At 39.0% G+C, this 13,726-nt stretch overlaps 1 protein-coding gene across 1 annotated transcript in view; it reads left to right on the top strand.

Annotated features, from left to right (window-relative positions):
• LOC122531858 (neural cell adhesion molecule 1-like) overlaps positions 1-13,726 on the top strand; it is a 407,829-nt gene that overhangs the window by 353,797 nt on the left and 40,306 nt on the right. The window contains exons 4-5 of the mRNA XM_043660123.1: positions 8,577-8,687; positions 10,379-10,582. Coding sequence (XP_043516058.1) covers positions 8,577-8,687; positions 10,379-10,582 — 315 coding nt within the window. The remainder of the gene's footprint in view (positions 1-8,576; positions 8,688-10,378; positions 10,583-13,726) is intronic.

Below are 13,726 nucleotides of genomic sequence, written 5' to 3' on the forward strand. Positions count from 1 at the left end.
GATCTTGTCCCCGAGACCTTTGCTTTCGTCGCTGGAAGGGGGAGGAAGGAGGAAATCGACATCTGAGGAAAATCGGCTGTCCCAATCTTACCGAAACTCTCTGCCACGAGCCATCGAAACGTAAAAAGATTACAGAGCTAGTAGGTTGTTGAACGGTGCTTAGGGGGATATTAACAGTTGAACGACGCGAGAAGAGTGGGATTTACTGTGGAGAAGTGTTTCTGGGAAATTCTAATTTTAATAAGAATTATTTTTTCTTTGATACAGAGACGCATGAAATTTTCAGCGCGCTGCTCTTTCTTTTTTAATCAATTTACAAAGATGAACAATTTTGTTCAATTTCTAAAAAAAAAAAAAAAAAGAACATGACAGAATAGAATTAAACAAAATTTATCTTACGAAATTTTATTTAATTGAAACTCTGAAAGAAAGATACAGAACAGTTACCTAAAGTCAAATCAAATTTATTTCATGTATTATAATTACGAAAGCTCCAGAATAAAAATTTAATTAATTGAATCCCCGAGAAAAAATACAAGACTTAACGTAAAATCAAATCAAATTTATTCAATGTGTTATAATTACGAAAGCTCGAGAATAAAAATTTAATTAAATGAATCCCCGAAAAAAAAAAATACAAAACAGTCACCTAATCTAAAATTCTACCAAATCTATTCCACATATTATAATCGCAAATGATCGAGAATAGAAATTTTATTTAATCGAATTCCTTAAAGAAAAATGCAGAATACTCGCCTAACCTAAAATTAAGCCAGATCTACGTGTTATAATAAAGAAAGATCAAAAATAGAAAAGATACAGAACAGTTACCTAAAATCAAATCAAATTTATTTCATGTATTATAATTACGGAAGCTCGAGAATAGAAACTTAATTAATTGAATCCCTGAAAAAAAAATACAGAACAGTCACCTAATCTAAAATTCTACCAAATCTATTCCACATATTATAATCACAAAAGATCGAGAATAGAAATTTTATTTAATCGAATTCCTTAAAGAAAAATACAGAACACTTACCTAACCTAAACTTAAGCCAGTTCTACATGTTACAATTAAGAAAGATCAAGAATAGAAATTTTATTGATTTCTTAAAAAAAAAAAGAAGAACACGTGACGAAAACAACTACTTGAACTTGATCCAAATCTGACTTTACGTGATTACAGAACATCGTTCAAAGATGAGAAACAGAAAGAACGATGACCCGAGAATTTCGTTGAATTTCTAAGATAAAAAGACGCGACAGAATATAATCAGCGTGCCGTTCTACGTTCGCGATTCGTAACTGAATGGCAATATTTCGAAGGGGGATATAAACCCGTCCTATCCTTTCTGAAACGATATTCCGTGAAAAATGGAGTCTGTTCAAAGAAACGGTATTAACGAACGCGACGTGCCGGCTAAATAAACGAACTGAACGGGGGAACGGCAGGGAAAGGGACGAGTGAGAGAGACAGAGAGAGAGAAAAAGAGATAAACAGGCGAAGGATGAGAGAAAGAATGCGGGGCACAACGATGGAATGGAGAAACACGAAACACGAAACGAATTGAATCACGCGTATTCATCGATGCGGCGTCGACGAAAATCCGGGACGGCCGATCCGGCTCTTTGGAAAATTCTCGTATACAGGCGATCGTGTAGCCGGTAATATGGGCGAATATCGATTCCAACGGTGCTCTTGCAACTGACGCGGAATGCGTAAGAAAGCCGTTTACATTGCTGGCAATAAATGTCTTGTTGCTTCCGCGGGGGAAATATTTTTATTCACGCACCACCCCGTGTATCAATTGCGCCCAGTGTAACATGGGGATGCTGAAAAATTGACTGCAGAGAAAATGTTTCGTCGGTTGATGAATTGAAGTTCATCGATTGAAATGCAGTTTGAAAAAAGGTGACTTTGATATTTTTCACAATGAAAAGAGAAAAATTTTAGTACGTTTCGTGCGCGAGAAATACTAATTTGTAGGAAAGTATTAATCTAGATTGCGGACAGACTTTAGAAAAATCTATAGTCTATTGATCATTGCGAATTTTTATTCACGCACTATAAATAATATAGGAAGCTAAAGAATTGCAGATTAAACTTTTATTGCTGATGGACTGAAATTTACCGATCGAAATACAGTTTCAAAAAGGTGACTTTAGTATTTTTGAAATGACATGAGAAAGATTTTAGTACGTTTCATGCGCGAGAAATACTAATTTGTAGGAAAGTATTAATCTAGATTGCGGACAGACTTTAGAAAAATCTATAGTCTATTGATCATTGCGAATTTTTATTCACGCACTATAAATAATATAGGAAGCTAAAGAATTGCAGATTAAATATTTACTGCTGATGAACTGAAATTTACCGATCGAAATATAATTTCAAAAAGATGACTTTGGTATTTTTAACAATGAAAAGAGAAAGATTTTAGTATGTTTCGTGCGCGAGAAATACTAATTTGTAGGAAAATATTAATCTAGATTGCGGACAGACTTTAAAAAAATCTATAGTCCATTGCGAATTTTTATTCATGCGCTATAAATAATATAGGAAGCTGAAGAATTGCAGATTAAACTTTTATTGCTGATGGACTGAAATTTACCGATTGAAATATAATTTCAAAAAGCTGACTTTGGTATTTTTAATAAAAGATTTTAATACATTTTGTGCACGAAAATAGGAATTTGTGGGGAAATATCAATCTAGACTGCGACAAATTTTAAATCTGTAGTCTATTGGTTATTGATAATAAAAAATGAGCATAATTTATTTTGTGGAAAAAAAAAGAATTTTAACGGATGCATCACTTTTAGCTATTTTGAATGAATAAAATTCCACGAATAACGAATGTATGTTGCTACCTCGATGTTGCTGAAACAGTTCACCTTTATTCTTCGTGCTACGTAAAAGAAGAAGATATTCTTTTCATATTGTAGAATATTTGTAACACAGAGGTGAGTCAGCGTTTTCGCATGCATCGTACGACTGCACTTTTTTTTTTTAAGAAAAGGGAAGAGCAGTCGAGCGAATACAACAATGGAATTCCGTATTCGCGAGCAAAGTATTATATCAATAGATTTCGCGCGTATACAAGCTCTTACTGAAGAGATCAAAGCGTTCTAACGTATAACATCCGTGGTAGCAAAAGAACGATAAATCCAAGTCTTCGAAAACACCCGAAAGTCTCTCTACTTCATCCTATACAAGTTACAGGACGAGACTACATCCTGTGTAATCCGCACAACTCATTTCTAGATCCCGACCGAATAAAGCAGCTCTTTCCGGGCGGAGGAGCAGCTAACGAAGATAAATTTCTGAAAAGATCAAGACGCATGAAACAATTCTATGATAGAAAGATAGAGCGATAAATCCAAATCTTGAAGAATATAATTTATTTTCAATCTCGACCGAGAAAAGAAAACTGTATCGTATAATATAGAATATACCAGAAGAACAATAAATCTTTAAACCCACGAAGTCTTTGGAAAACAATTCAAGAAATTCAATCCTTCTCAACTCCCGAGATAAAATCGAAATTACTATTTATAGAATATTATTTCCGATTAAAATAACTACTAACGAAAGATTTTTGATAGGACCTTCTGATAAGAACAAGAAAATTATATAAACTTAAACCTCTTGAAATGATTCGCAGCTTTTGAAATAAAATCGAAAATTACAATCTGTACAGTCTATTGCCGATTTAAAAGAAAAGAAAAGTAACTATCAAAGAAAAGATCTTTGATAGAAGCGCTCTGTAATAAACAAAGAGTCTTTAAAAGGAACACAATCTTTACTAGATAAGAAAACCGTACAATGTACGGTGTACTGCAACGTGCAAACAGGACAAGGATAAATCTTTGAAAAAAACATCGTCGTGCGTGAATTTCTCGGGGGAAAATTCACAAAACTACAGCCTGCAATCCGCAGAAATCCACTTCCAATTTCCAGGCAAAGAAAGGAACAAAGGAACGGAAAAACAGCTAGCACAGGACAGGAAAAACAGGCGGGGAGACACGAAGGTTGGTGAAAAGTCGCGCGAGAAAGGCGGAGGGAACGAGTGGAACAGCAGTAAGATCTAAATTGGAGGGGCAGGTAAGAAGGCGAAGTGTTCTTCGAAACGAGCCCCGTTGTTTTGCTCGCTGTTAACCCTTCGGATTATGCCGGATGTGTATCTTCCCTCCCTCACGTACATACGTATGTACATGCATCCAGCAAGCCTGGCACGTAGCGAGTCGAAGGTTCGCGTGTGTGGCGCCATCACTCAAAAACGTGTGCTCACTTCTGACAAGTAAGATAGCCAAATCAAACTGCAATCACTTTATAACGCGTATAAATTGATTTCTAGAAGCTTGACGCGTTTCGTGTATTAACTGTGTATTAATTAATTCTGATTCTTTGATTTACAAATTAAATCTGACTGTTTAATTTACAAACTATTCTGTATATAGTATTGGCAAACTGTTAGTAAACTATTCTGTATATATAATCTATTGTAACTAAGTTTATTTATGAGTTAATAATTTATTTACTATATTCTTTAATTTATGAATTATTTAGATGAAAAAGTTTCTCTCACTCATATTTCCTGATTATTATTATTAATAATAACTGTAAATTAAATGATATATCAATTAATATCAATATTCTATTTATAGTGTTACTGCTACGCTTTCTAACAGACAATTCACATTTATTGTCTGGAGAGTCCATAAAAAGTCCATTGATTTTAATCGCCAGTTCATCACTAATCTGTGTAGTTTGGTAAAGTGTCGACCAAAGTGTCCGAATATTAACGAATGCTACTGTACATCCGCTCTTCTACTCCTGCGATTTTACTTTGACAAAATGGACGGTAACGCGGTTAACACCCCTTTAACGCGTCCGAAAAACTGAGCTGCCGGGGCAATTATCGTAACGAGGTTGGTTCGGTCTGGGACGAATAGCGAAACGAGACAAGCTGTTGTCTGAGTCAGCTCCGCGTTTGGAACTCTTGAGTCTTGGTATTTCTCGATGAAGAAAGGACAGGGACGAGGAAGAAGCTGACACGGCTTCTCGTTCGGTTTGGAAATTCAGATTTAATGGCTCGTCGAGCCATAGCCGGGGCAGGAAGATCTCGTGATTTTTTTTTTTGCGACGGATGAGAAGATGATATCAGGCGTGACGCGTGAGTAAATAGAACCTGGTGGTGTTTCGGTTGATCGGTTCATCGATTCATCGGCCGGTGTATCCCGTAACAGGGGGATTATCCTCGCACATTACGCAAATTCCGAGGGTCTCAGAGGGAATATCAATGCCGCCCTAGCGTACTCTTCAAGCAAGCTCAAACAATCAAATATTGGCTCGGTGGGTGTACCGCGATTGCCGCTGGAACACCGCCGATACAATTCAAATAGTCTAAGTTACAAGGGACGGTTAATCGATCGTCCTAATGTTGCCTCGCATCTTGCGGCCCGTTCACCTGTCAAGAAACTCGTTAACGCTGCGATTAAATTACCCAAATTGCGCCGCTACGCTCGAGCAAATCCGACAGTTATTACAATCACATAACCCGACCTACAAAACATCGAGCTGTTATATTTATTTCGTTCGCGGAGAGACTTATTGTCCCTCCAAGGATCTAAATTCCTTAATTCCGCTGCCAGGCAGATATGATTCAAACGATTCGAACTGGCTGCAACGACTCCTGGTTGCCAAATAAATAACCAGGAGCGATCGAATTGATGGCATTTCGGTCAGCGATTCCCGTCCTCAGCTTGATAAAACTTGGCGTTAAAACGAAGACGCAAACCGGGAGTCACATTATCGTTGTATGTACGTCATATTTCTTCGATATACATATATAGTGTTCGGTAATCTGAAAGAAGTATGGCGTCGTGCGAAACTTTCAGACCGTATTATTTTACGCATTGTTACGTTCTGTCGTAGATACTATCTTCCGCCGTAGATATCGAAATTAGAGCTCCGTCGATTTCAATTTACGAGCTAAGAAAATCAGAGAATAAACTAATGTGAGGGTCGCGGCACCTAATTAAGGCAATAAAGTAATTGTGAAAATTACTCTGAATTATGGGACGACCGAGAAGGCTATAAAAATAGTTAACACTCAGCGAATCATCTTCACCGTAAATTCCCAAAGAAATGTCTTTGTCTCCTCGCGTCCAAGCAATAATCGCCAGTGCTGGTGATTGAACGTGCTATTACTCAAGTACTCCATGTTTTCAATCTGTGCAAAATGTTTTACAAAGAAGAACATTCCTTCTTCGAAGAAATGGCGTCGCCACGTTCTTATTGAACACACTGTATGTTTTGCAGATTAGCATCCATTAATGATACATACCAGCGAGGTAAACGGTGTAAGGGTTTGCACGTATAATGCACAACGCGCGACGAACTATGATGCAGTAAGTGCCTAGTGAAGGCTAATGCCGATAAATGGCCTGTTTCACCCGTGTCGTTTATCACAATCACGGGGTTAACGTCGCGATCCACGAGCGACCGACGTTCGTCAACGAGGACGAACGACAACACGCGACAGGCGTCGTGGATCGACTCTGCCGCGATGGTAATTTTTCAATTACCCCGCGCTTACCTCGCGATATCGTCTCTCCTCCTTTTTTTTTCCATGCACAAACCGACGGGTGGGGAGGGGGGGGGGGGGGGGGGGGGGGGGAAGGAGAGGATAGGAGAGGGCGCAGAGTACGCGTCGTATCGATTTCAGATTCCAATTTAATGGCGTCGCGGTATCCGAACCACGATCTTCCAATACCAATTTCGCGTTATCGGCCTCCGTTCGACAACGACGACGATGGCTTCCGTCTTGCGACTGCCAGACGCGGCTCGCGCGATCTTCGAACCGTGACTCTGCTCGCGACTCCGATGCCCATAGAACGCGATTCTACTCCCAATCTGGGGAATCCTCGATTCGACTCGAGGTTCGTGAGATTTTTGGACGATTCGGACGGTTTGGATGTCGCTGTGTTTCGGCTATTGGGATTTTCCGCGTGATTCCGTGCGTCGAGATTCAGGGCAGACGTCGCTGTTGCGCAAGTATGCGCGTGAAAGCCATTTTTCACAATCGATCGTGGGAGTTCCATTTTTCACTGGACTGGTCTCGACTCTTTTTTGAATATTCTGTTCTGTAAACTTCGCTCGAACATTGTAGACGGCACTCATAGCCAAGTTCAACGAGGCGACCGCCGCGATTGCAGAGTGATTAAACAGAGATTTAAGAGAATGAAGGAAGATCGTGAATGAAGCTTAGAGTTCTGTAAATGGTTGTACCTGTAATTTCGTCGAATTCAGAGGTTCAAACAATCAAGTGCCGAGTGTAACGATAAAATAAATATTTGACTTAATATACGGTTAGACTCAATTAAGCTGAACTAGATGAATTATATACGATGTCTATTCAATCCTTGTGCGATTCTACACTGCTTTCCTCCACTCGACAATCAAATGCACACAGTCTATTCCACTCGACGATTAAATCCCTATTCACACTTCTTCCCTTTGTCTCTTGCATTTATATTCTTAATATTATGCAGTATTATTTTTAAAATTATCATAGCAAAATATTGTACAACATCTGTCTATGTTTGAGCCTATATTAAGGTCATAAACTTGACATTTTTACAATTTTAATACATTAAAAATTCCACTGGCGATTTTTTCAAATGGGGCACTTGAAATTTTTAAATTCCGAAACGTTACTCTGACCAATCGTGTTTTTCTACAACGTAAGTCTCTAAATCTCCGGATGTCACTGCAATTTTTTTTAAATTTAGAAATTCTGGGCTTTATATTAGCCACGTTTAACACAAATCAAAGCTACAGTTACTGCAAATAAATTTCTCTATTTTGTTTCTTGCGTGTTGCGTTACATTGCTGTATGATATAGAGAAGCTGAAAAATTGACTGTAGATATAAAATATTTCATCGACTAATGAACTGAAAATTTACCGATTGAAACGTTTCAAAAAGATGTCTCCGACGTTGTTAACGATTTTAATAGATTTTAATAGATTCTGTATATGCGAAAGTAGACTGCGACAGAGTTCAGAAAAATCTGTAGTCTATTGATTATTGTGATAGTCGTGAATTTTTATTCATTCACTATGAATAATATAGGAGGCCAAAGAATTGGCTGCAGATTAAATATTTCACGACGAACTGAAATTTACTGAAATTAAATTGAAATGCAGATCGTCGGCGTTGTTGACGAAAGGTTTTAATAAACCCTGCGTACCCTAAAGACCTTAATTTGTAGAGAAATATTAATCAGTATACTACGACTAACTTTAGTTACAACGATTAAAGTTATAACGATTAACGACGAAGTTTAAAATCTGTAGTCTATCGATTATAGTCGCAATTTTAACTAACAATTTTAAACGAGTAAGTCTTCACAAAAGCTTCGCGAGAAACGAATACACTGTAGAATATTGCGTAGAATGTCTGCAATATCTTCTATAATTATAATTAAAGCAAATCGAAGCCACAGTTACTGCAAGTAAACTTCGTGACGATAATAAATTTCTCTGTTTCGTTTCTTCGTGTGTTGCAGTTCCGCCGCACAAAATCGTGATCGTCGACGACTCCAATATCGCACGGCACTCCATGGTGGGCCCGTACGTGGAAAACGAAACTCTGCGGCTCTACTGCGACGTGTACGGCGGTGAGTACGACGTGTAACGTCACATTCGGAGCGTGGCCCTCGGGAGTAGCAATTCCAAAAACCAGCGCCGCGGCTTTCGCGGATCGTCGAGAGGAATTTACGCTCGTGACGTAATGGCGTTCGTGCGCGCGACAGTGAACGCCTGGCCACTGGTCTAGAAATTCATTATCTCATCGCTATTTATACGTGCCATCCTTCAAACGGGCAAACAGACACAATGCACAGCGCCAATGGGTCTTTCAACCCATCTGCCACACAGAAGTTTAAGAGACAATCGAGACGAATTTCATTTGAAATTTTAATTGTTCCTAAATGTAAAAATAGAAGCGTTCGTAAGCAAAGTGGACGATCGTGTCTAACGAGGTAATTTCAGCGCTGCTCCTTAAAAGGAGGGATTAAATCTAAGAAACAGACCGCCGCCGGGCGCATGCTGTTTAATTGAGAATAATTAATACTGTCGCAAGGCCGTTTCTTCTTTGACAACGTTCCTTTCAAATACGCTTGGTAATTCCTTCCCTTCGGCCAGAACGATTCTAAACGATCGCCCTGTTTGCTCGAGCTACCGAAGAACTTTTGAATTTTAAATTCTTCAAGAGGGCCACGAACGAAGATGTCCAAGGCAAGGTAGATGGTCTGAGACTTTCGCACGGTATTAAACATTTTCCGAATCGAGAAAAGAATCGTCGGTGTAATTGAAGAGGTCGCGAAAGTACGCTCTAGCGAAGCAAATTAACTTGATAATAGTATTTAGCTGTGCAAAGCTTGGTAAATGTAGCTATAATCTCGAGAGATTCGAAGATCCAAGTATCGAGAAACCGTGTGTAACCGCGATAATATCATTTTCACGCGTGGGCGCTGTAAACAGGCATTAAACACGATTTACAAACAACCATAAAATAACCGGGACTTATCCGTGAAGAATCGATAGTTGTCGTCGCGGCAATTCATCTCGATCACTTTAAATTTCGCGACATTGCGCCACTCTATTCGGTAATGTAAACGATTTTTCTGAATTTCTTCGCCGTCTGATATAATAATAAAACGAACAGTTCTAGTCTGTATGCATCACAGACGAGGTTGTCGGATAAATGTATGTAATTCGTTCAGGCAGTAAGCAAAAAAAAAAAAAAAAAGAAAAACGTCATATCTAGTCATGTTATTCGTAAAAATAACATATTTCAGTCAATTATTTCCAATACTTTTAAACAGATGTGAAATTGTTCATTCAAATTCCCATCAATCACTGTTTCAAATCGTTAGACTCTTTCATCGACGATTAACAATCATCTCAACTCCAAAACAGAACTGGCAACACTGTCCATATTTTTTGATTTTAATTCTCGTCACTAGTAGCGCTGCAGTGCGAAACCTGCCTGAATCGGTAACAACAGAATATGACACGAAAATGGTGAAGGGCCTCGTAGAACCCCCTGGGAAATCGTTGGCCACAAAAATACATCGTATTTGGTCTGTTCGTCTGTGTCTGTGCATTCTCGTCCGACGGAGGGGAATTGTCAATAAAGGAAAGTCCCGGAAATAAAGGAGAAATTTATCGGCACGCATCAAAGCGTTACCGACCGAGCGACAATTCTCGGTTGCGAGCGAGCGGTGAAAAAAATTCAAGAAATAGTTTGAAAATTGCGTGAAAAAGAAAAAAGGAAACAGAAGAACGTGATGCGTTTTGTCCACAGGTAAGCCAGCGCCGACGGTGTCCTGGCACCGCGACGACAAGCTCGTCAGCAACAAAACCGTAACCGTGAGGAACGGCGTGACGCGCAACGAGCTCGTTATAAAAAATTTAGGACGGAACGACGTCCGCTCGATGCTAACCTGCAACGCAACGAATAACAATAGGTCCATCCCGCTCTCCTCCACCGTTTACGTCGACATGAATTGTAAGTATCGTCCCGCAGTCTCGCTGCGATAAAAACTCCGAACGGCTCGGGCCTTTGTTCGGAACTATCGTCAACTGGGGAAACGTCGGATAATAGTCGCAGATATACCAGCTCGTCCCGCGTGATTTTTACACGGTTGACGAGCTGGCCGAGGCTAGCGTGTAAAGACGATGTACGGCGAGAAGCGTAACTGGACACGTAACGACGGAAAATTGTCGATACTTTAAACTTACAGTTAGTTAGAACTTCGTCAAGGAAAATAACGTAAGACTACTTGGTCTCGTTTAGTTAAAGCGTAAAGCTTTCACTTTGACCGTCTCAAGCTCGTTTCTTCCAAAGATATTTCTACATCGGGAGTATTTTTATTCTTAAAGATTGTAGAAACATTGGAAAGTATTTTTCGCAACTTGATTCACCATGATTTTAAAAGTTGAAACATTCCCTTTACAACGGTCCCTTGAAACTTTCTGTTTTCGATTTTCTTTTTCTTTTTTTTTTTCTTTTTTTGTTAAACATTAAGATTAAACGACGAAATGTTTGAAACGAAATTTCTTGAATTTTTTTTGTTTTAACTCTAATGTTCAAAGTTCAATAAAATGATGAAGAAAGATCGTACAGCAAGTTTTGAGAAGCTGTCGTAAATGGAAAACTTTAATCCTCAGCATCGTTATGGATTTAGTCGTAAATTTTTCAGTGTTTTTATACACGTGCGAATTTTTACAATTTTTGCTTAAGAAAAGAACACTTTTCCATTTGCTACATGGTATTAAAATATCTTGGAAAAAAGAAAACGAATTCAGAGTGAAAGCACTTTTAAAATGATGCTAATTGTAAGTAGATTGTTATCTTCAACGAAGATAATTATCTTTAACGAGGTTATAACAGTTTAAAGTATCAACAATTTCTCATTTAAATTAATCGTGATGCAACACCAACTCCACGAAAGTAATGTATATATGAAATGTAGTAATGGTAACAAGATCATAAATTTTTAAAAAGAAATTTTGCCTTTTTTTTTTGTATTCTACAGTGCAAACGCTCGATAAAATATTATTAATTTTAAAAATTCAAACACGTGTTCAATTTTGCTCATCACTGTATTAAAAAGGAGACAGTGAAAGTATTCGAAATGTGACAATATTAATGAACAGATTGCAATATAAGTTTTTGTCGTGAAAGATGAAAAAATTTTTCACAAATGTCCCAAGTTAATTAAGAACAAATGATTTTGTATATTTGAGTATGATTAATCAATAAGAGACGAAGTAATAGAAAAGAAACAAAATACCCAGTTCACGATAGTTTGTCTATTTCTCATTCACTGTCATTGTCTTTCCACAAGAAACATTTTCATTCTTCCTCGTTGATATTGTTCCTTTGCCGTAGCGGCGTAATAATATCAATTGTAATAAACAAAGGGGTAAGTCCTCCTGTAAAAACCACACGTCGTACGAACGAGTGAAAATTTTTCAACAGGTACAGACGTCGATACAGTTTGCAGGACAAAAGTAAGTTGTGAAATCTCTTGTTGCAGCGTTGCCGCGCGTCTTTTGTTATCGACAAAGCTATTGTTAATGTTTATCGCTACGGTAGAAACGGCCAATGGCCATTTTTCTAGTGGCGATTCTCGTGTCACGACGCGAAATCGAGGCCAAATGCTCTGTCGATGGGCAAGGATATCGAGTAACTGAATCTGAAGTTCAGATCTCCTCTAAATAATACCAGAAATTCGATCGAAATTCTCAGCAAAGTGAATTTCTCCTGAATTTTAAGCGTAGGAAAGATTCTTAAATTTTTCCTAAATTTCGCCGCGGAGATCTGATAAAAATATTCACCGGTCCTGCAGTCTGTCCAACGAGACAAGGTCGAGCAGACTTAAACAAGAATCGCGCTTAGGATCAACGCGTGTCTAGGATCCTCTCTCCAGAATCCCTACGAATTAGAAGCTCTGTTGTAGGAATATAGCCCTGCTGTACGAACCCACAGAACAACGGTACCAGTTTGTTCCTGAGGATCGATCGAGTGACGCTCGATGGCGGCCAATGACAGCAGCTGTCGGTATAATCGAACGTTTTGTTTGTGTGCCGTCTCGTTGGACAGGCTATAGCGCGCTTTATTACCAACTCTTGGAACCCCATAATTCCAACCCCTAAATTGAATCATCCCAGACGCGTGTCGCCGGTCTATAGGTGAAACAAAACGTATACAGGGTAGGATAGGAGAAGCTTGTTCGCTCGTCATTCAGGCCACGATCAGGCCATCCTGTCTTTTCAAACCTAAATCATCGAGGGTCAAGCTCGTAACATTGGTAACGTAACGAGAGATAATAACTATATATATACGTCAGAGATAGAGGTGAATAAGACGTTGAAGAGGGCGAGTGATCCTCGGACGTTCCTCTTGGGAATCGTCTTATATTCTTTACAGCACCGAGCCACGGTGCGTGAAGCAAGCGAAAGACAGAGAGGCGTGGCCATTACGAAGTGAATTACGCTCACGTGAGGTTTAGGTTAGCCGATATCCCTCGCTCTCAACCTTCTATCCTTCCCAACTTCGATTATCTGTACAATGATTTAAAATGTTCGCCGATAACGTTCACGGATCAGAAAGTGACCATTTCATTCTCCACTCGACGATCTTCCCCGATCCCGCTGACTCCTTCAGTTTTACCCTCTTGGAAACAAAGCGAGAACTGATAGACCGTTTATGCCGTCATATCGTCCGAGGACACTTAAGGAGGGTGATACTCGAGAATGGCTTGGTTAAAGGGGAACGATGGCCGATGATCCCCCGTCTGATCGGAGAGACAGATATTTCAGATCTCACATATTTCTTCTTTTCTTTTTCTTCTTCTTCTTCTTCTTCTTCTTCTTCTTCTTCTTCTTCTTCTTCTTTTTTCTTTTTCTTTTTCGAACGAACATGGAGCAGAATGGCCTATCCAGAACGCGATGTATTCTTCTCTCGGCGGTGAATAGGTCCTCTTCAAATTAACGCTTTGAGCCGTAAATTGGGAAACGAAGACTTTAAACTGCATCCGAGCCCCTAATTAGCGGCTAAGTGGATCCTAAACTAGGTTACCCAAAGTTTTACTTTGTACCTTCTCCTTTGTTTCTTTCTTCCTTTCTGTTTTTTTTTTTTTTTTTT

This window comes from Frieseomelitta varia, unplaced genomic scaffold (genome assembly GCF_011392965.1).
Source record: "Frieseomelitta varia isolate USP_RPSP 00005682 unplaced genomic scaffold, Fvar_1.2 scaffold_418, whole genome shotgun sequence".
Lineage (NCBI taxonomy): Eukaryota > Metazoa > Arthropoda > Insecta > Hymenoptera > Apidae > Frieseomelitta > Frieseomelitta varia.